The sequence below is a fragment of the Cherax quadricarinatus genome, unplaced genomic scaffold (genome assembly GCF_038502225.1).
Source record: "Cherax quadricarinatus isolate ZL_2023a unplaced genomic scaffold, ASM3850222v1 Contig75, whole genome shotgun sequence".
NCBI classification, from domain to species: domain Eukaryota; kingdom Metazoa; phylum Arthropoda; class Malacostraca; order Decapoda; family Parastacidae; genus Cherax; species Cherax quadricarinatus.
The window spans coordinates 141,581-164,137 of NW_027195101.1; the positions used below are offsets into that span (position 1 = coordinate 141,581).

At 39.8% G+C, this 22,557-nt stretch overlaps 1 protein-coding gene across 1 annotated transcript; it reads left to right on the forward strand.

The window, feature by feature from the left end:
* Positions 1-1,233: 1,233 nt before the first annotated feature.
* LOC138851197 (gastrula zinc finger protein XlCGF57.1-like) lies at positions 1,234-21,993 on the forward strand. Its single transcript, XM_070080003.1, has 3 exons — positions 1,234-1,336; positions 6,132-6,278; positions 15,792-21,993. The coding sequence occupies exon 3, from the start codon at positions 18,460-18,462 to the stop codon at positions 19,681-19,683; it is 1,224 nt and encodes a 407-aa protein (XP_069936104.1). The 5' UTR covers positions 1,234-1,336; positions 6,132-6,278; positions 15,792-18,459; the 3' UTR covers positions 19,684-21,993.
* Positions 21,994-22,557: the final 564 nt, after the last annotated feature.

The window sequence follows — 22,557 nt, forward strand, 5'->3', positions numbered from 1 at the left end:
GTACTAACCCATCAACCCAACAACAACAACACCGTCACAGGACCGTACTAACCCATCAACCCAACAACAACAACACCATCACAGGACCGTACTCACCCATCAACCCAACAACAACAACACCGTCACAGGACCGTACTAACCCATCAACCCAACAACAACACCATCACAGGACCGTACTAACCCATCAACCCATCAACAACACCATCACAGGACCGTACTAACCCATCAACCCAACAATACCATCACAGGACCGTACTAACCCATCAACCCAACAACAACACCGTCACAGGACCGTACTAACCCATCAACCCAACAATAACAACACCGTCACAGGACCGTACTAACCCATCAACCCAACAACAACACCGTCACAGGACCGTACTAACCCATCAACCCAACAACAACACCGTCACAGGACCGTACTAACCCATCAACCCAACAACAACACCGTCACAGGACCGTACTAACCCATCAACCCAACAATAACAACACCGTCACAGGACCGTACTAACCCATCAACCCAACAACAACACCGTCACAGGACCGTACTAACCCATCAACCCATCAACAACACCGTCACAGGACCGTACTAACCCATCAACCCATCAACAACACCGTCACAGGACCGTACTAACCCATCAACCCATCAACAACACCGTCACAGGACCGTACTAACCCATCAACCCATCAACAACACCGTCACAGGACCGTACTAACCCATCAACCCATCAACAACACCGTCACAGGACCGTACTAACCCATCAACCCATCAACAACACCGTCACAGGACCGTACTAACCCATCAACCCAACAACACCGTCACAGGACCGTACTAACCCATCAACCCAACAACACTGTCACAGGACCGTACTAACCCATCAACCCAACAACACTGTCACAGGACCGTACTAACCCATCAACCCAACAACACTGTCACAGGACCGTACTAACCCATCAACCCAACAACACCGTCACAGGACCGTACTAACCCATCAACCCAACAACAACACCGTCACAGGACCGTACTAACCCATCAACCCAACAACAACACCGTCACAGGACCGTACTAACCCATCAACCCAACAACAACACCGTCACAGGACCGTACTAACCCATCAACCCAACAACACCGTCACAGGACCGTACTAACCCATCAACCCAACAACAACACCGTCACAGGACCGTACTAACCCATCAACCCAACAACAACACCGTCACAGGACCGTACTAACCCATCAACCCAACAATAACATCACTGTACAACAAAGAGAAGTAACTTGTCGACCTCATATTCCATAATATTGTCGATGTTTACTGAACAAAATAGATGTTAGATGTGAGTGGCGACGTAAATGTGATGTTTTAGTGGAGAAATATTACGATGTTGAGCCGGAAAATGTTGAAAATAACCTCATTGTGACCGAAATGTTGTTGAAATTAACGTCATTATGACCGAAATGTTGTTGAAATTAACGTCATTATGACCGAAATGTTGAAATTAACGTCATTATGACCGAAATGTTGTTGAAATTAACGTCATTATGGCCGAAATGTTGTTGAAATTAACGTCATTATGACCGAAATGTTGTTGAAATTAACGTCATTATGATCGAAATGTTGTTGAAATTAACGTCATTATGACCGAAATGTTGTTGAAATTAACGTCATTATGACCGAAATGTTCTTGAAATTAACGTCATTATGACCGAAATGTTGTTGAAATTAACGTCATTATGACCGAAATGTTGTTGAAATTAACGTCATTATGACCGAAATGTTGTTGAAATTAACGTCATTATGACCGAAATGTTATTGAAATTAACGTCATTATGACCGAAATGTTGTTGAAATTGACGTCATTATGACCGAAATGTTGTTGAAATTAACGTCATTATGACCGAAATGTTGTTGAAATTAACGTCATTATGACCAAAATGTTGTTGAAATTGACGTCATTATGACCGAAATGTTGTTGAAATTGACGTCATTATGGCCGAAATGTTGTTGAAATTGACGTCATTATGACCGAAATGTTGTTGAAATTAACGTCATTATGACCGAAATGTTGTTGAAATTAACGTCATTATGACCGAAATGTTGTTGAAATTGACGTCATTATGACCAAAATGTTGTTGAAATTGACGTCATTATGACCGAAATGTTGTTGAAATTAACGTCATTATGACCGAAATGTTGTTGAAATTAACGTCATTATGACCGAAATGTTGTTGAAATTAACGTCATTATGACCGAAATGTTGTTAAATGTGGAAGACTATTTTTTTTTTTCACGTGTTTTTTCTAACATTTACTTTTCTCTCCTCAGGGGAAGTTCGTTGATGCTGCTGGAGGGGCTCTTGATCCGAGGAACAGGGGCTATGCTCTTTTGTGTTTAGCGCTTCCCGTGAATGTGATAATATTTGCTTTTATCTCAGAGTTCCTTGATGTTGATCTGGGCTCTTGATCCGAGGAATTGGAGCAGTGTTCTATATCATGCCATTTGGGTTTAGTGCTTCCCGTGAATATAATTTTATTATTATATTTTTATTAATTAATTATGATTATTATTATTAATTATTATTAATTATTATTATTATTATTATTATTATTATTATTATTATTATTAACATTCTTTCCTCAGAGAAAGTTCCTTGAGGCCGGTGAGGAAGGGATCGTGATCCAGGGGATTGGAGCTGTGTTCCATTTCCCCGAGGCACTAAAAGACCCCCCTACGGGTTTAGCGCTCCCCCGTGATTATAATAATAGTTATATTTTACTTTCTCTTAGACACAGATAATTAGAAAGTTACATTTGCATCACTGTACTAGTGTCACGGGGCCAGGAGCTATGACTCGTCCCCTGCGACCAGAAATACTCGACTACAACAGGAATAAATTAGAGGGTTTTTTAAGTTAATAGAAATTTAGATTTAGAAAGTATATAGAAAGCAGTGGTTGGGTTCAATTTAGAAAAAATTAGATTTAGAAAGTACAGTGGACCCTCAACCAGCGATATTAATCCGTTCCTGAGAGCTCATCGTTAATCGAAATAAACCCCATAAGAAATAATGGAAATCAAATTAATCCGTGCAAGACACCCAAAAGTATTGAAAAAAAAAATTTTTACCACATGAAATATTAATTTTAATACACACAAACTGAAGAAGACATGCACAGTTACATGACACTTACCTTTATTGAAGATCTGGTGATGATTGATGGGATGGGAGGAGGGGAGACCGTTTATCTTCTTAATGTTTAGAAGGGGAATCCCCTTCCATTAGCACTTGAGGTAGCAAGTCTTTTTCTGGGGTTACTTCCCTTCTTCTTTTAATGCCACTAGGACCAGCTTCAGAGTCACTGGACCTCTGTCGCACAACATATCTGTCCATAGAGGCCTGTACCTCTCGTTCCTTTATGACTTTCCTAAAGTGGGTCACAACATTGTCAGTGTAATAGTCACCAGCACGGCTTGCAGTAGCTGTGCCACATTGCACAGATTTCCTTAATCTTAGAAGTAGGCAACTTCTTCAATTTCTCTCTCCCCTCCTCCGAAACAGTTTCCTCAGGTCTGCCCTCTTGCTGTTCAAGATGATCTAGCAGCTCATCAGTGGTTAGTTCTTCATTGTCCTCCTCCACCAACTCTTCCACATCCTCCCCACTAACCTCCAACCCCAAGGACTTCCCCAGTGCCACAATGGATTCCTCAACTGGCATAGGATTCCCAGGGTTAGCCTCAAATCCTTCAAAATCCCTTTTGTATACACATTCTGGCCACAGTTTTTTCCAAGCAGAGTTCAAGGTCCTCTTAGTCACTCCCTCCCAAGCCTTACCTATAATGTTTACATCATTGAGGATGCTAAAGTGATATCTCCAAAACTCTCTTAGAGTCAGTTGAGTTTCTGTCGTCACTACAGAGCACTTTTGAAACATAGCTTTTGTGTAAAGTTTTTTGAAGTTTGAAATGACCTGCTGGTCCATGGGCTGCAGGAGAGGAGTGGTATTGGGAGGCAAAAACTTGACCTTAATGAAGCTCATGTCCCCAGAAAGTCGCTCTGCCAAGTCTGAAGGATGACCAGGAGCATTGTCTAACACCAGGAGGCACTTAAGGTCTAATTTCTTTTCAATTAGGTAATTTTTCACATTGGGGGCAAATGCATGGTGTAACCAGTCATAGAAAAAGTCCCTAGTCACCCATGCCTTACTGTTTGCCCTCCACATCACACACAAATTAGCCTTGAGGATATTCTTTTGCCTGAACGCTCTGGGAGTTTCAGAGTGATACACCAATAAAGGTTTTTCACTTTGCAATCACCACTAGCATTAGCACACATCAAGAGAGTAAGCCTGTCTTTCATAGGCTTATGTCCTGGGAGTGCCTTTTCCTCCTGAGTAATGTACGTCCTGCTTGGCATTTTCTTCCAAAACAGGCCTGTTTTGTCACAATTAAACACTTGTTCAGGTTTCAGTCCTTCACTGTCTATGTACTCCTTGAATTCCTTCACATATTTTTCAGCCGCTTTGTGGTCCGAACTGGCAGCCTCACCATGCCTTATCACACTATGAATGCCACTACGCTTCTTAAATCTCTCAAACCAATCTTTGCTGGCCTTAAATTCACTCACATCACTAGTTGCTGGCATTTTTTTAATTAAATCGTCATGCAACTTCCTAGCCTTTTCACATATGATTGCTTGAGAGATGCTATCTCCTGCTAGCTGTTTCTCGTTTATCCACACCAATAAGAGTCTCTCAACATCTTCTACCACTTGCGATCTCAGTTTCGAAAACATAGTTGCACCTTTGGCAAGAACAGCTTCCTTGATTGCCGTTTTCTTGCCCACAATAGTAGCGATGGTTGATTGGGGTTTATTATACAACCTGACCAGCTCAGAGACACGCACTCCACTTTCATACTTAGCAATTATCTCTTTCTTCATCTCCATAGTGATTCTCACCCTTTTTGCTGTAGGGTTGGCACTAGAAGCTTTCTTGGGGCCCATGGTGACTTATTTTGCAGGTGCAATCACTACAAAGGCTGTGATAATATGAAATGTTCCATTTGTATGTTTGGAAGCGACCGCGGTGGCTGGCTGGCTTGTAAACACTGGCACCCACGGGACAAGTGAGGCGTGCTCAGGCCAAAGTGGATGCGTCTCGTACGGAACGAATAGCACTGGTCGGGTTTTTAAGCGCTAGTCGAGGCAAAATTTTTGCGTTAAAATGTATCGCTAGTCAGATTTATCGTTAATCGATGCCATCGGTGGTTGAGGGTCCACTGTATATAGTAAAGAGTGGTTGGGTTCAATTTAGAAAAAATTAGATTTAGAAAGTATATAGTAAAGCAGTAGTTGGGTTCAAGTTAGAAAAATTTAGATTTAGAAAGTATATAGAAAATCAGTGGGTTGGTAACAAAGTTGTGGATGAGCGGAACAAACGCCCGAGTAGTGTCATTGAAGCTAAAACCTTGTGCACCTTTAAAAATAGCTTATATAAATACATGAGTGGATGTGGGTGGGTGTGAGTTGGACCTGGCTAGCTTGGGCTAGTAGGTGACTTGGACATGTCTAGCAAGCATGGACCAGTAGGCCTGCTGCAGTGCTCCTTCCTTCTTAAGCAGGTGTGATGTGGACTTGACTAGCATGGACCAGTAAGCCTGCTGCAGTGCTCCTTCCTTCTTAAGCAGGTGTGATGTGGACTTGACTAGCATGGACCAGTAAGCCTGCTGCAGTGCTCCTTCCTTCTTAAGCAGGTGTGAGCTGGACCTGCCTAGCATGAGCTAGTAGGCTTTCTGCAGTACTCCTGGAGTTGGTGTGACTTGGACCTGCATAGCATGGGCCAGTAGGACTGCTGCAGTGCTCCTTCCTTCTTAAGCAGGTGTGATGTGGACTTGACTAGCATGGACCAGTAGGCCTGCTGCAGTACTGCTTCTTGGGCGAGTGTGACTTCTGATTCTTTCCTATTAGAGGCTCAGGTTAGCCTAGACAGTAGAGAGTCGAACTGTCAGTTTACGGACCAGTTTCGAGCCCCTCGTCCACCCTTCTGTTTATTCATTAACTGTTATTTGAGTACACCAGCAGCTTCATTGGACATAAGAAAAACTTGTTTCATAAGCCAAGAAAATTTGTTTCAGGTCCTGCAAGGCACTGACGACGTCATTGATGTGGACGAGGAATAGCAGAGGACCTAGGCTGCTGCCCTGTGGCATCCCCATGTTGACTGGTTGAGTCAATAAAGCACCATCAGTATCAGTGATCACATGCTGTCATCAGTCATTAAGGTAACGCTACGTAAAGAGAATTAAATGAAACGTCCATTTATAACAGTCATATGTAGAAGTTGCGGTAGTTAGATTTACATATGTGGTTACAGTTTTGATACAATTATAATAGAAGATTGAGACACATGTGCAACAGTTGGGTTTCTTGATTGTGGAAAGGTTTCTCCTACAGGGTAGGCCTCTTCAGTCAAATACAGACTATAGGTTGAAGTTAGCAGAAGGGATGAGGTAAAGGTGATGTAATCAGTCCATCAACCTTGTAGGAATAGTTTGAGGTGGTCAATCCCTCAGCCTGGAGAAGAATTCAGCAAATTGTCACTTGGATTTTAATGGGCAGTGGCTATTAGGTTAAGTAAGGTTTGTCAGGAAACAGGACAAGTGTTTCCTGACGTGGGTCTTAGTCATATGATGATCCACAGCTGGAGCTTTTGATCATTTGACCAAGGCCTTTCCCTGGCTTACGACTCCACCACTTTAAAAGTTATGGTTATGATTATAGCCATTAGGGTCTTAGACCCTCATCGAAATACCCAATACAATATCATTTTACTACATTTTTCTTAATTTTTTTAACGTTTAACGTATTATTTAAAAATCCTATGAAATATTTAATAATAATTAATATCTTTATGGATTTTTCATATGATTGTTTAAAAATATAAATACTCACGATGAGACATCAATGAATAAAAACTCATTTACTGATACCTCATCATGAGTAAAATACAAATTTTTATTTCCTTATGCGGCAATAAAACATTTGTGGGCACAAAACAAAGCCTAATATTTTGTGAAGGGATTCAGGGAAACTGGTTAGCCAGATTTGAGTCCTGGAGGTGGGAAATACGGTGCTTGCAATCTGAAGGAGAGTTGGGGATATTTGCTGTTTGGAGTGACATCTAAACTGTGGTCTCTGCACGTCTCTGGCAAGACAATGATAGTGTGAATGATGGTGAAAGTGTTTCTTTTTCGGGTCACCCTGCCTTGGCGGGAGATGGCCGGTGTTAAAAGAATAAAAATAAAAAATTATTTTTATTATTGGATAGTTTATTACTAGTGTTCGTTTTTTATTGAAGTTAATGTTGAAGTCTCCAGAGTGTATTAACCCTTAAACTATCCAAATGTAGATCTACGTTCACGTGCGTAGCACTCCAAATATAGATCTACTTTTTTTTTTCATTTGAAAGCGTATAAAAGAAACGTACATCTACGTTCGGAATGCTACGCACGTGAGCATAGATCTACGTTTGGACAGTTTAAGGGTTAAGTGATGATGATTTATCTTTTTGCTAGTGATTAGGTCTTGAGCTATTCTCCAAAATTTGTTATGTTGGCATGTGGTGAGCTGTAGACTGTTCCTGTTAGAATAAGATAGACTTACCAACAATATGTTAGGTAAAACGACACACATACAACTAATGTAGAAATTTTATTGTGGCAATATTTAGTTCTCCAGCTTTGTCAAGCCTTTATAACTTGATAAAGCTCTGGGAGAGCAAAAGTTGCCACAATAAAATGCCACACTAGTTGTACGCATGTCCTTTTACCCAACAGCTCCTGTTGGGTAAAAGGACACACGTGCAACTAAAGGGCTGCAGTCCAGGGGCCTCTGCCAGCTGGAGAGCCTCCAGAGATTAAGAGAAAAGTGTTTACAGTTACTGCTGTAAGGTTATAATTATAGTATGTTATTACGTCATGTATATGATGAACTCTTGACTGTTGTAAAAATAAAATTTCTTTTGAAAATATCACCGGGGGCCTCACAGTACAGGAAGTCCTCAACTTATGAACACATTGGGGACCTCCTGAAGTGAGTATAATATTCATAATATAAGAAGTTTTCAACTTACAAACACGTTGGGGACGTTCTGTATCGTGTATAATGATATAACAAGGATATTATACATGATAATGATATAATAATGATGTACACATACAGAAGATTTGCAACGTATCTGTAAGTTCAGGACTTACTGGACCTGTAGCCGAGGGGACTACAAAATCGTAAGCTGGCTCTTGGTATGAGGGGTATTCAAGTTCTTGGTTGAGAACTGTGCAACTGTGTACTTTTCTCTGAGGTCATCTCTGGTGCACGTTGAATGAGTACATTTTCCCTCACTCATGTAGGACATTGATGTTTTCCCACTAATTTCACGAGGTCTGCAACTTTGTCATACTTCATAATCATTCACCGACATATTCATCAGTTGCATAAATGCAGTCAAGTAAGATGAATGACTGTTGAAAGCACAGTAAAGGTATTTACCCTGCAATTAAAGGTTGGAAAGGTAAGCACAAATGCAGAATAATGCGATTCTTTACTGACATCATTTCACCCACACTGGGCTTTATCAGGTCACAAACGTATATGTTGCAAGATAAAGCCCACTGTGTGGACAAAATGTATTTGTATCTTATTCCATTTATCTCCATTGTAATTAACCCTTTGAGGGTCGGTCACGTACAAGTACGTCATTGCAGCCAGGGTCAGTCACGTACTTGTACGCCTAAATTCTAGCGCCTTCAAATCTGGTAAAAGAGAGCTGGCAAGCCTACATATGAAAGAATGGGTCTGTGTGGTCAGTGTGCGCAGTATAAAAAAAATCCTGAAGTACGCTGTGCATAATGAGAAATAAAAGCTTCGACTGCGTTTTTGGTTTAAAACAGCGAATTTCTAGTGTATTTTCGTATGGTATCTATGGTTGTATTCTTATTTCCTTGATCTCATTTGAAAGAATGGAAGATATATTACACAATTAGAGATGATTTTGATTGGTTTCATGATGACAAGTACCTTGAAAATGAGCTCAATGTAGCAAAAATGATCGATTTTTGCCTATGTTCAAGAGTAAACAAATCAAGCCACGCATCCAATACACATCAACTGGTGAGTCTAATATTCTTTCACAAGTGCGCTGATAAAATTTATACCGTTTTTACAATGATACAGTAGTATGCATAACAGAAAACTTACTATTTTCTATGAGAATAAAATTTCAAAATGGAAAGCAAAAGTAATGTAAAAGGGGCCTAGAGATGTGACTAATGAACAGATAAAATGTTATTTTAGTGCCATGAATGTCTGTCTTGTTTATTCTGGACTCTGTTTCGAAATTGGCATCTTTTGAAATTCGTGTGAAATTGCTCAAATTGCCAATTTCTGACCACTTTATTGGGTAGTTGAAATCGGTAAATGGGCAGATTCTTGTACTCAAGCGATAGAACAAGTGGAGTTCTAGGGAAATAGCTATGATTTTAGTCAACTGCAACATTGGAATTGGCTGAAAATAGGTCTCAAAGTGGGCGAAATCACCCACTTTGAGACCACTAACTTCGTGAGAGCATAATTCCGTAAGTTTTCCATCAAATTTCATTCTCTTGGTGTCATTATGATCAGCAAAAGATTCTCTATCATTTCATAAGAAAAAAATAATTTTTTTTTTTTTTATAATTTTTCGACCCTGAGAACGAGTTTCGGAGAAGGCCTCTCGACCCTCAAAGGGTTAAATGGATATTGCAGCCTTCTCCCCACTTCACTGCCTGCCCTGTTTATGTGGCTGTTATGTTCCCAACCCAGCACGGTAAGCGGATGGAAAAGAGCGTTTTTTCATTATCAAATGCGTCTAAAACACCCAATAACATGTTTCCACTCTCATATATTAAGTGGTCAGTATAGCTAGGCATAAAAAAGACAGATAAAAAAATGAAATAAATACACAATACATACAACACTTCGAAATATAGTGTTGGTCACCCTTCCCATACACAGCTGTTGTACGAAAACAGCGGAAAAGCAGTATATGCACCAAGCATAATGAGCAACAGCTCAGTTCAAAGACAACGAAAACACAGAACTCTGAAAAGAGGGTGCTGAATATATGGAGCCCTCCTGTACCATGGTAAATGCTTCTGCTGTCCGTCATGTAGAATTATGTCAAGTAAAAGGACATGGGAAAACCTGGGTAGCCACAGCCACTCAAGAGGGAGAGGTTTTTTAGTGCCAGGAAGGAAAAAAAACTGGCAGGAAATGGCAGAAATCGTACACCAAATCCAGTCATTCCTGGAGTGGAACCACAGTCGATGGCCTCCACTCCAAACCAACAGATACAGATACTAATGCCGGAAAAAAAATCCCCCCCCAGTACCAACAATACCACCAGTCCGATAACATTCTTCTTTGCAAATATACAGGGTCTAAAGCCAGCAACAAACAACAAAATACCTTTCATCCGTGGACTGCTTGCAGAGGCAAAGGCAATGTTCGCGGCTTTCACTGAGACCCACATAAAGGATCACTTGGACAATGAAATATGGATCCCAGGTTACAACCTATACAGATGTGACAGAGTGAACAGGCAAAAGGGGGGGGTTGGCCTGTACATTGCAGAGTCACTTGTTTGCACAGAACTGCTAAATGCCTCAAATGATGTAGTGGAAGTTTTAGCAGTAAAGGTCGAGAACCAAAACCTAGTCATTGTGATAGTCTACAAGCCTCCGGATGCAACATCCCAGCAATTCCAGGAACAGCTGTTAAAAATTGACCACTGTCTGGAAAACCTTCCAGCTCCTGCACCCAACATCTTGCTTCTGGGGGATTTCAACTTAAGGCACCTAAAATGGAGGAATATAGCAAATAATATTGTTGCAGTAATAACCCCAGGAGGCAGCTCTGATGAAAACTCACACTCACGCGAGCTTTTAAATCTCTGCACAAAATTCAATTTAAACCAGCAAATAATAGAGCCTACTAGACTGGAGAATACACTAGACCTCATCTTCACTAACAATGATGATCTGATAAGAAATATCACCATATCAAAAACAATATACTCAGATCACAACATAATTGAGGTTCAGTCATGTATGCGCGGAGCCCCAGACCGACATAATGAGATTAGTCACGAGGGAGCATTCACCAAATTCAACTTCAATAACAAAAACATAAAGTGGGACCAAGTAAACCAAGTCCTAACCGATATAAGCTGGGAAGATATACTAAGCAACACAGACCCCAACTTATGCCTAGAACAGATTAACTCGGTAGCACTCGATGTATGCACAAGGCTTATTCCTCTAAGAAAAAGGAGGAGTAGATGTAAAACAGAAAGAGACAGGCGCTCCCTTTACAGGCGACGGAAAAGAATAACAGAGCGGCTAAAAGAGGTCAATATATCTGAAATGCGTAGGGAGACACTGGTCAGAGAAATAGCAAGCATCGAACTTAAGCTAAAAGAATCCTTTAGGAGTCAGGAATCGCGGGAAGAACTAAAAGCCATAAATGAAATCGAAAGAAACCCAAAGTATTTCTTCTCCTATGCCAAATCAAAATCGAGAACAACGTCCAGTATTGGGCCCCTACTTAAACAAGATGGGTCCTACACAGATGACAACAAGGAAATGAGTGAGCTACTCAAGTCCCAATATGACTCAGTTTTTAGCAAGCCGCTAACCAGACTGAGAGTCGAAGATCAAAATTAATTTTTTATGAGAGAGCCACAAAATTTGATTAACACAAGCCTATCCGATGTTATCCTGACGCCAAATGACTTCGAACAGGCGATAAATGACATGCCCATGCACTCTGCCCCAGGGCCAGACTCATGGAACTCTGTGTTCATCAAGAACTGCAAGAAGCCCCTATCACGAGCCTTTTCCATCCTATGGAGAGGGAGCATGGACACGGGGGTCGTCCCACAGTTACTAAAAACAACAGACATAGCCCCACTCCACAAAGGGGGCAGTAAAGCAACAGCAAAGAACTACAGACCAATAGCACTAACATCCCATATCATAAAAATCTTTGAAAGGGTCCTAAGAAGCAAGATCACCACGCATCTAGAAACCCATCAGTTACACAACCCAGGGCAACATGGGTTTAGAACAGGTCGCTCCTGTCTGTCTCAACTATTGGACCACTACGACAAGGTCCTAAATGCACTAGAAGACAAAAAGAATGCAGATGTAATATATACAGACTTTGCAAAAGCCTTCGACAAGTGTGACCATGGCGTAATAGCGCACAAAATGCGTGCTAAAGGAATAACAGGAAAAGTCGGTCGATGGATCTATAATTTCCTCACTAACAGAACACAGAGAGTAGTCGTCAACAGAGTAAAGTCCGAGGCAGCTACGGTGAAAAGCTCTGTTCCACAAGGCACAGTACTCGCTCCCATCTTGTTCCTCATCCTTATATCCGACATAGACAAGGATGTCAGCCACAGCACCGTGTCTTCCTTTGCAGATGACACCCGAATCTGCATGACAGTGTCTTCCATTGCAGACACTGCAAAGCTCCAGGCAGACATCAACCAAATCTTTCAGTGGGCTGCAGAAAACAATATGAAGTTCAACAATGAGAAATTTCAATTACTCAGATATGGTAAACATGAGGAAATTAAATCTTCATCAGAGTACAAAACAAATTCTGGCCACAAAATAGAGCGAAACACCAACGTCAAAGACCTGGGAGTGATCATGTCGGAGGATCTCACCTTCAAGGACCATAACATTGTATCAATCGCATCTGCTAGAAAAATGACAGGATGGATAATGAGAACCTTCAAAACTAGGGAGGCCAAGCCCATGATGACACTCTTCAGGTCACTTGTTCTATCTAGGCTGGAATATTGCTGCACACTAACAGCACCTTTCAAGGCAGGTGAAATTGCCGACCTAGAAAATGTACAGAGAACTTTCACGGCGCGCATAACGGAGATAAAACACCTCAATTATTGGGAGCGCTTGAGGTTCCTAAACCTGTATTCCCTGGAACGCAGGAGGGAGAGATACATGATTATATACACCTGGAAAATCCTAGAGGGACTAGTACCGAACTTGCACACGAAAATCACCCACTACGAAAGCAAAAGACTTGGCAGACGATGCACCATCCCCCCAATGAAAAGCAGGGGTGTCACTAGCACGTTAAGAGACCATACAATAAGTGTCAGGGGCCCGAGACTGTTCAACTGCCTCCCAGCACACATAAGGGGGATTACCAACAGACCCCTGGCAGTCTTCAAGCTGGCACTGGACAAGCACCTAAAGTCAGTTCCGGATCAGCCGGGCTGTGGCTCGTATGTTGGTTTGCGTGCAGCCAGCAGCAACAGCCTGGTTGATCAGGCTCTGATCCACCAGGAGGCCTGGTCTCAGACCGGGCCGCGGGGGCATTGACCCCCGGAACTCTCTCCAGGTAAACTCCAGGTAAACAAGTGCAACTAGTGTGACATTTTATTGTGGCAACGTTTCGCTCTCCAGGAGCTTTGTCAAGCCATTACAAACAATACATGGACACACACGGTATATATAGGCTCAGAGTGAGGTGCAGTACTAGTGGTAGTAGTAGTAGTAGTGACAAAAGTTGTAGTAGTAGTAGTAATACAATATGGTAGAACAATTAATTCGTACATGACTAAAAGGATATAAAAGCTATTACTAGGGTAACATAAAAATAGGTTGGACAAATATAGACTGGATAGAGGCAGCCTATTACTACTACTACCACTAGTATTGCACCTCACTCTGAGCCTATATATACCCTCTGTGTCCATGTATTGTTTGTAACAGCTTGACAAAGCTCCTGGAGAGCGAAACGTTGCCACAATAAAATGTCACATTAGTTGCACTTGTGTCCTTTTACTTTACGTATTGTCGGTAATTCTACCAACATTATTAGAATTATGTCATTGAGGCCAGGGTCCCTCACATAGTTCTGTGTAATGAGCTCACCTCAGATAAGCTGTGAGTGGTAAATTTTGGCCTAGATATGAGAGAATGGGTCTGTGCAGTGATTGTGCACTGTATAAAAAAAATCCTGCCCTATATGGTGCAGGTTTTTTTTTTTACGACAAATCTGAGGCGTTTTCTAGGATGGTTTTTATGGTTTTATTAGTTGTTTCTTGGTATCTTTTCAGAGAATGCCCCTCAATGGAGGTTCCTTGATGCTGATGAGGGGCTCTTGATCTAGGGAATTGGATCTCTGCTCCAGTTACCTAAATTGAGCCTGAATGCCTCCCATCCCTCCCACTTGCGCTGTATAATCCTTTGGGTTTAGCGCTCCCCTATGATTATAATAATAATAATAATTCAGAGAACGGAAAACATACTACTGAAATAGAGATGATTTCAGTTGGTTTCAGAAATGGAAGTAGCTTGAAATTGAGCTCAAAGTAGCGGAATTATTTGATTTCTGCCAATATTCCAGAGGACTGATAAGGTGCCCCTACAACCCCAGTCTGTTTTATGGGTATTTAAAAAATCTGATTCAATTTTTGATATACCATAAACCATGACCAATCTTGCTTATGATTATATATTAAATATATTATATGAAGATTTTATAAATACAGTGGACCCCCGGTTAACGAACTTTTTTCATTCCAGTAGTATGTTCAGGTGCCAGTACTGACCGAATTTTTTCCCATAAGGAATATTGTGAAGTAGATTAGTCCATTTCAGACCCCCAAACATACACGTACAAACGCACTTACATAAATACACTTACATAATTGGTCGCATTTGGAGGTGATCGTTAAGCGGGGGTCCACTGTACTGTATATAAGTTGATACAGTTTGTTAACCTGGTATAGTTTCTCCCTTGTATACAACTTTGCACTGAATTTTTGTTCAATATAATGCAGATACTATTAACAGAGTGCGAAAAAGCATTTTTTCTGTGGCTTTAATTACAGCAGGACCCCAGTATCTGCGGGGATTTATTCCAAGACCTACCCCAGATAACCGAAACCATGTATAGTGGCAAATCCTATATTTAAGTCAATTTTTGTTTACATACCTATGGTAAAGGTTAATTGATAATTTTTTTTTTATTATTATCACACTGGCCGATTCCCACCAAGGCAGGGTGGCCCAAAAAAGAAAAACTTTCACCATCATTCACTCCATCACTGTCTTGCCAGAAGGGTGCTTTACACTACAGTTTTTAAACTGCAACATTAACACCCCTCCTTGATAAATTATGCACAGTAAATGGAGAATTAGCACTTTTTCACTGATGGGCAACACTTTGTGACTTCTCTTAAGTTTTGAAGAACTTCCACCATCACTACTTTTGCACTTTGGTGTCATTATTAACCCTTAAACTGTCCAAACGTAGATCTACGTTCATGTGCGTAGCACTCCAACCTTGATTTTCCCCATTTGAAAGCGTGTAAAAAATGTAGAACTACATTCGGAGCCTGCCGCACGTCAATGTATATCTACGTGTGGACAGTTTAAGGGTTAAGTAAAATTAAAGGTTATTTTTGGGCCAGGGTAAGCTGCGGATAACGGAAACCACGGATAACTGAAACCATGGAAACCGGATTTGCGGATACAGTGGTCCTACTGTATACAGGAATCAGCACTATTCAGATTAATTCTCATCTTACAAGTGTCATATAAAAATATAGTAGGCCTAATTAAAAATTCCTTTAAATCTATTTAAAAGGCCAAACTAATAGCTAAATAATATTTATCATATATCTAATGTGTCATTTAATTTTTTTTTTTCAGGTCATTCTTGCGCCAGTGTCAGTACTCAGTGTCGTAAAGTTTAAGTGGCATAAGTACCGGAATTACATATAACGACAACACTAACTGCATTGTTACTGTGTTGCCTTTGCAGTGCTGGTACTCATTGTTACTGTGTTGCCTTTGCAGTGCTGGTACTCATTGTTACTGTGTTGCCTTTGCAGTGCTGGTACTCATTGTTACAAAGACAGTGTAAGAAGCGTATACAGTGGACCCCCGGTTAACAAACTTTTTTCATTCCAGTAGTATGTTCAGGTGCCAGTACTGACCGAATTTATTCCCATAAGGAATATTGTGAAGTAGATTAGTCCATTTCAGACCCCCAAACATACACGTACAAACGCACTTACATAAATACACTTACATAATTGGTCGCATTTGGAGGTGATCATTAAGCGGAGGTCTACTGTATTTTTTTTACTTTACCAAACGAGCCATATCTCACCAAGGCAGAGTGACCTAAAAAGAAAAAAGTTTTTCTTCTTAAATTTAGTAATAAGAAGCATATATACTCAAATTATATATACTATATTATATGCATATACTGACAGAACTGGTGTTGTGAAGCTTATACAAGCGACGGAAATACTGCTTTCGTTCACACACATAATAGACTTAAAAATAATTCATTCTCTTCATTCAGATTGTGTAAGAGCGTTCTCTCATTGCCATTAGACTTTTTCACCAAAAAAATCCATCGTTTAGAATTGTAGGCTATGAGGTGTATTCAAGGTAATTTGTACAGAGAACGTATACATAATTTCTAATACTGACTGTACGCAGTAGGTATGACTTTTGTGAATGTTAAATGTATAATGCGTGAGGTGTTTTAATATGATAGTTGTGTGGTAGTAAGAGCACTAACTGAACTAAATTGAGTAAATTATTTCACATCTGTCTTATTCACCCACCTCATTTGTACGTTTATCTCTTCTGTCTCACTGCCAAACACATATATCAACATCGTTCTTCTAGATTTATGTTTGATCGACCTTATTTTGTCTCGGTAATATTCCTATCTTTTAAAAACACTGACGAATGTTGTCTTTTTGATCGCATTCAAGTTTGTATAGGCCTACACAGGATGCTTTGCCATTTTTTGGTAGGCTGTCATTTACATATTACACTTCATCTTGATGGAAGCGCTATTTAGGTCTATTTTTTGATACCATACCACTAATTAATCTGTAAAACATACATTTCTGTAAAAATATATTTTTGTTGTGAGAATTTGGTTCATTCTTGTATTTACTGTGTATTATTATACAGAATTTATGCTAAATGGCTTGTGTGTATGGTTATTACAAATTACACTTTGTTATGCATTGTTGTTTGGTAGTTTATATCATGTAAGGTTATTGTAGCAGTAACTTCAAGGTATAGAAAGTACCAGAATTGTCAACAGACAGCAGACACTGACTACTTCAGTGTATAGGAAGTACCAAGACTACAACAGACACTGACTATTTCAGTGTATAGGAAGTACCAAGACTACAACAGACACTGACTACTTCAGTGTATAGGAAGTACCAAGACTACAACAGACATTGACTATTTCAGTGTATAGGAAGTACCAAGACTACAACAGACACTGACTATTTCAGTGTATAGGAAGTACCAAGACTACAACAGACACTGACTATTTCAGTGTATAGGAAGTACCAAGACTACAACAGACACTGACTATTTCAGTGTATAGGAAGTACCAAGACTACAACAGACACTGACTACTTCAGTGTATAGGAAGTACCAAGACTACAACAGACACTGACTACTTCAGTGTATAGGAAGTACCAAGACTACAACAGACACTGACTACTTCAGTGTATAGGAAGTACCAAGACTACAACAGACACTGACTATTTCAGTGTATAGGAAGTACCAAGACTACAACAGACACTGACTATTTCAGTGTATAGGAAGTACCAAGATTACAACAGACACTGACTACTTCAGTGTATAGGAAGTACCAAGACTACAACAGACACTGACTATTTCAGTGTATAGGAAGTACCAAGACTACAACAGACACTGACTATTTCAGTGTATAGGAAGTACCAAAATTACAACAGACACTGACTATTTCAGTGTATAGGAAGTACCAAGACTACAACAGACACTGACTACTTCAGTGTATAGGAAGTACCAAGACTACAACAGACACTGACTACTTCAGTGTATAGGAAGTACCAAGACTACAACAGACACTGACTACTTCAGTGTATAGGAAGTACCAAGACTACAACAGACACTGACTACTTCAGTGTATAGGAAGTACCAAGACTACAAACATTTCAACAATAATTTTAGATTACAGGAAGCGCAAAACGTCAGTAAATAAGAAACGACTCACTATTTTGTAGCCTAAACATTATTATAAATATATTTTTGTACCATACATGAGAGTACATATGTTAATTAATATGTATATTAGAGAATTCTTTAAGAATAAGGCTTTGGTATTGAACAGTTCTTGATCCAAGGAAATTGATCAACTCTTCCATTAATACATCTATTGTATTACCCAGGGTTTATTGCTGTATAACAATAATATAATACAGTATTATATAGTTTTTGTTCTAAATATTTTCAAAATTCTTATTTGGTTAAGCACTTTAGAATCCAAAGGAAAGAATATTTAGTATTCAGTATGACTGAAATTCTTGAACAAGAACATGCTGAAGCAACGCAACTTGAACCAGAGGACAAACTATATCAGTATTCACATTTTCTGAAAGAATTTACACAGAAACTTCAGGACATATCACCTGAATTTCAGGACATGCCACTGCCTGAATTTCAGGACGTGCCGCCTGAATTTCAAGATGTGCCGCCTGAGTTTCAGGATGTATCGCCTGAATTTCAGGACGTATCGCCTGAATTTCAGGACGTATCGCCTGAATTTCAGGACGTATCGCCTGAATTTCAGCATGTATCGCCTAAAGGCAAAAAAACACTTCAGTGTTTGGTCTGCCTGAAAGTTTTTTTAAAAAAATCGCAGTTAATATTGCACTCAAGAATTCACACTGGAGAGAAACCATACCAGTGTCCAGAGTGTGAGAGGAGCTTCTCGGAGAAATCGAGCTTAACAACCCACAGGAGAATCCACACTGGAGAGAAGCCTTATCGGTGTTTAGAGTGCCTGAAGGAGTTTCTGCATAAATTCAGCCTAGTGCGACACATGAAAATCCACACTGGGGAGAAACCTTACCAGTGTTCAGTGTGTTTTAAAGACTTTTCACAAAAATCATGCTTGGGGAAACACATGAGGATCCATACAGGGGAGAAACTGCATCGGTGCTCGGAGTGCCCCAAAGATTTTCACCAAAAATCGGATTTAGTAAACCACATGAGAATTCATTCTGATGAAAAACCATTTCAGTGTTCCGAATGTCTGAAAGAATTTTCCTATAAAGCAAGTTTAGCACAACACATGATAATCCACACCGGAAAGAAGCCATACCAGTGTTCAGTGTGTTTCCACAACTTTCATTTTAAATCCAAATTAGTGAAACATTTGAGAACTCACACTGGTGAGAAACCATACCAATGTTTAGAATGCCTAAAAGAGTTTTCCCAAAAAGGCAGTTTGACAAGGCACGTGAAAATTCACACCGGACTGAAGCCATATCAATGCTCGGAATGTCCGAAGGAGTTTTCCCAAAAATACGATTTAACAAAACACATGAGGATTCACACGGGAGAGAACTATTACCATTGTACAGTGTGTCTAAAAGACTTTGACCGAAAATCACGTTTCATATCACACAAGAAAAGTCATAAAGGTAACAAACCATATAACTGTTCAGATTGTGTGAATGAGTTTACAGATAAATGTAATTTACTTAAAAACATGAGAATACATAAAAGTTAAATGTTATTCATTTGTCAAATCATTTAGAGGAGGTTTGAATATACAGGTGCTCCTCAATGTAAGATATTTCAACTCTACCATGGTGCAAAAGCAATTATTTTGGAGGTTAACCTTTTGACTGTTTCGGTCGTATATATACGTCTTCCGTGCCACTGTTTCGGATGTATTTAAATGCGTAAATTTTAGCGGCTTCAAATTGAGCAGGAGAAGGCTGGTAGACCCACATGTGAGAGAATGGGTTTGTGTGGTCAGTGTGCACCACATAAAAAAATCCTGCAGCACGCAGTGCATAATGAGAAAAAACTGACTGGTTTTTTTTATTAAAACACCTACTTTGAGGTGTATTTTCGTATAGTATTTATCGTTGTATTCTCGTTTTCATGGTATCAGGTGATAAAATGGAAAACGTTACAGAAATAGAGATGATTTTGATTACTTTCTCGAAAATGACCTTGAAATTGAGCTCAAAGTAGTGGAAATGTTCAATTTTTACCAATGTTCAAGAGTAAGCAAATCACACAACACGTCCAATACACGTCAACTGGGAAGTCTAATATTCTTTCACTAGTGCACTGATATTATTTATACCATTTTTACAATAAGGCATTAGTCTGCATACCAGTAAATTTTGTATTTTTTTGTATGAATAAAAATCAAAATAGAGAGCAATAGTAATATAAGAGGGGCCTAGAGATGTGACTAATGAACAGAGGATATGTTATTTTAGTGCCAAGAATGTCTACATTGGTTATTCTGGACCCTATTTTGAAATTGGCATCTTTTTTATTTTGTGCAAAATTGGCCAAATACCAATTTCTGACCACTTTATTGGGTACTTCAAATCAGTAAATGGGCGGTTTCTTGTACTTAAATGATAGAAAAAATGGAGTTCTAAAGAAATAGCTATGAGTTTGGTCAACTGGAACAACGGAACTGGTCAAAAACAGGGCTCAAAGTCGGCGAAATCGCCGATGCGTATATGTTGTTGAGACCGCTAACTTCGCGGGAACGTAATTCCGTGAGTTTTCAACCAAATTTCGTACTTTTGGTGTCATTACCATCGGGAAAAGATTCTCTAGCATTTCATAATTAAATTTTTTTTTTTTTTTTTTTTCCAAAAATTTTGTGACAGAATGACAGTTTCAGAAAGGGGCCTGCGACAGTCAAAGGGTTAAGCTTGAGGTAATTACCCAGCATGAAGTCTGTAACTTGTATTCATTTATTTATTATTCAGTACTGGTATTTAGTTACAGTAATTATTTGTTATTCAGTGACAGTAGTTATTTACCTAGTTAGCATATCATATTCATGTTCGACTTAGGATATTTTCAACTCACGATGGGTTTGTCAGAACATAACCCCATCGTAAGTCAAGGAGCACCTGTAGAGTTTACCTAAATACATGAGAGTTCATAAGAATTAGACGTTATATGTATGTTAAATCACTTAAAGGAGGTTTTCTTGAAGTTGGGAATGCCTCCTGGCTTGTGGAATTGCATTACTTGTCCCCTTCCTCAAACTGAATCTACATATCCCTGCATTCACCCTCCTTCCTCTCTCCATATGGCTTCACTATTGGAGAAATTTCTCCTTCCTTGTGAAACTCAGATCCGAGGCAAAAGGAAAAAGACATAACCATCAGCTTTGTTCTAATGCAGACTTTGGTGGTAGCAGTAATGGTAATAGCAGCAGCAGCAGTACTACTACTAGTAGTAGTAGTAGTAGTGGTAGTAGTAGCAGTAGTAGTAGTAGTAGCAGTAGTAGCAGTAGTAGCAGTAGTAGCAGTAGTAGCAGTAGTAGTAGTAGTAGCAGTAGTAGCAGTAGTAGTAGTAGTAGTAGTAGTAGTAGTAGTAGTAGCAGTAGTAGTAGCAGCAGCAGCAGCAGCAGCAGCAGCAGTAGTAGTAGTGCTCTCATGAAATGGTAATTTAATTATCTTGGGGGACATGCTGAGTGGCTCTCCAGTGACACTTGAAGATGACCTCACAGGGCCACAGACAACATAGGTATATTACTGGAGGTTGCCCACAGCTCTCTGGATGACAACTGACAGTACATAACTGCTGACATTTCCAGTCACCCACCACTCTTACTGGCTGAGGGACAGTTGCTTGGCTAGTGCTTTAGAGTAGAAGATTGAACAACATCAAAAACGCTGATTAAGAAATAATGGAATTAAAATTAATCCGTTCCAGACACCCAAAAATATTAAAATAATTTTTTTTTTTTTCAAATTAAATAAAGATTTACATGTAAAGTAAAAGGACACAAGTGCAACTAATGTGACATTTTATTGTGGCAACGTTTCGCTCTCCAGGAGCTTTATCAAGCCGATACAAACAGTATATGGACACAGAGGGTATGTAAAGGCTCAGAGTGAGGTGCAATACTAGTGAGGTACCATTTCGATGTTCATTAGTGGTAGTAGTAGTAGTAGTGACAAAAGTTGTAGTAGTAGTAATAATACAATATGGTAGAGCAATTAATTCGTACATGAGTAAAAGGATATGAAAGCTATTACTTGGGTAACATAAAAATAGGTTGTACAAATATAGACTGGATAGAGAAGGCCTGTTTCAGTGTTCACTCTCTGTAATGTGCTTTGTGTAGTATAACAGGAGAGACTATGTGATGGCAGGGTTTACTGTTTTCAGGAGGATTCTCGCTAAGACTTCAGAGATGGTGAAGCTGCCGTTGTTTTGTTTAATTGTATTCGAAACTGCGATCAGTGCTGATTCGAGGCACTTTCGTCTGCAGAAATTAGTTTCTTTGATCACTAATTGGGCGTCCCTGAATTTCATGAGATGATTGGTGGAATTTCGGTGTTGTACACAGGCGTTGTTCAAGTTATCGTTCCTACATGCGTAAATGTGTTCA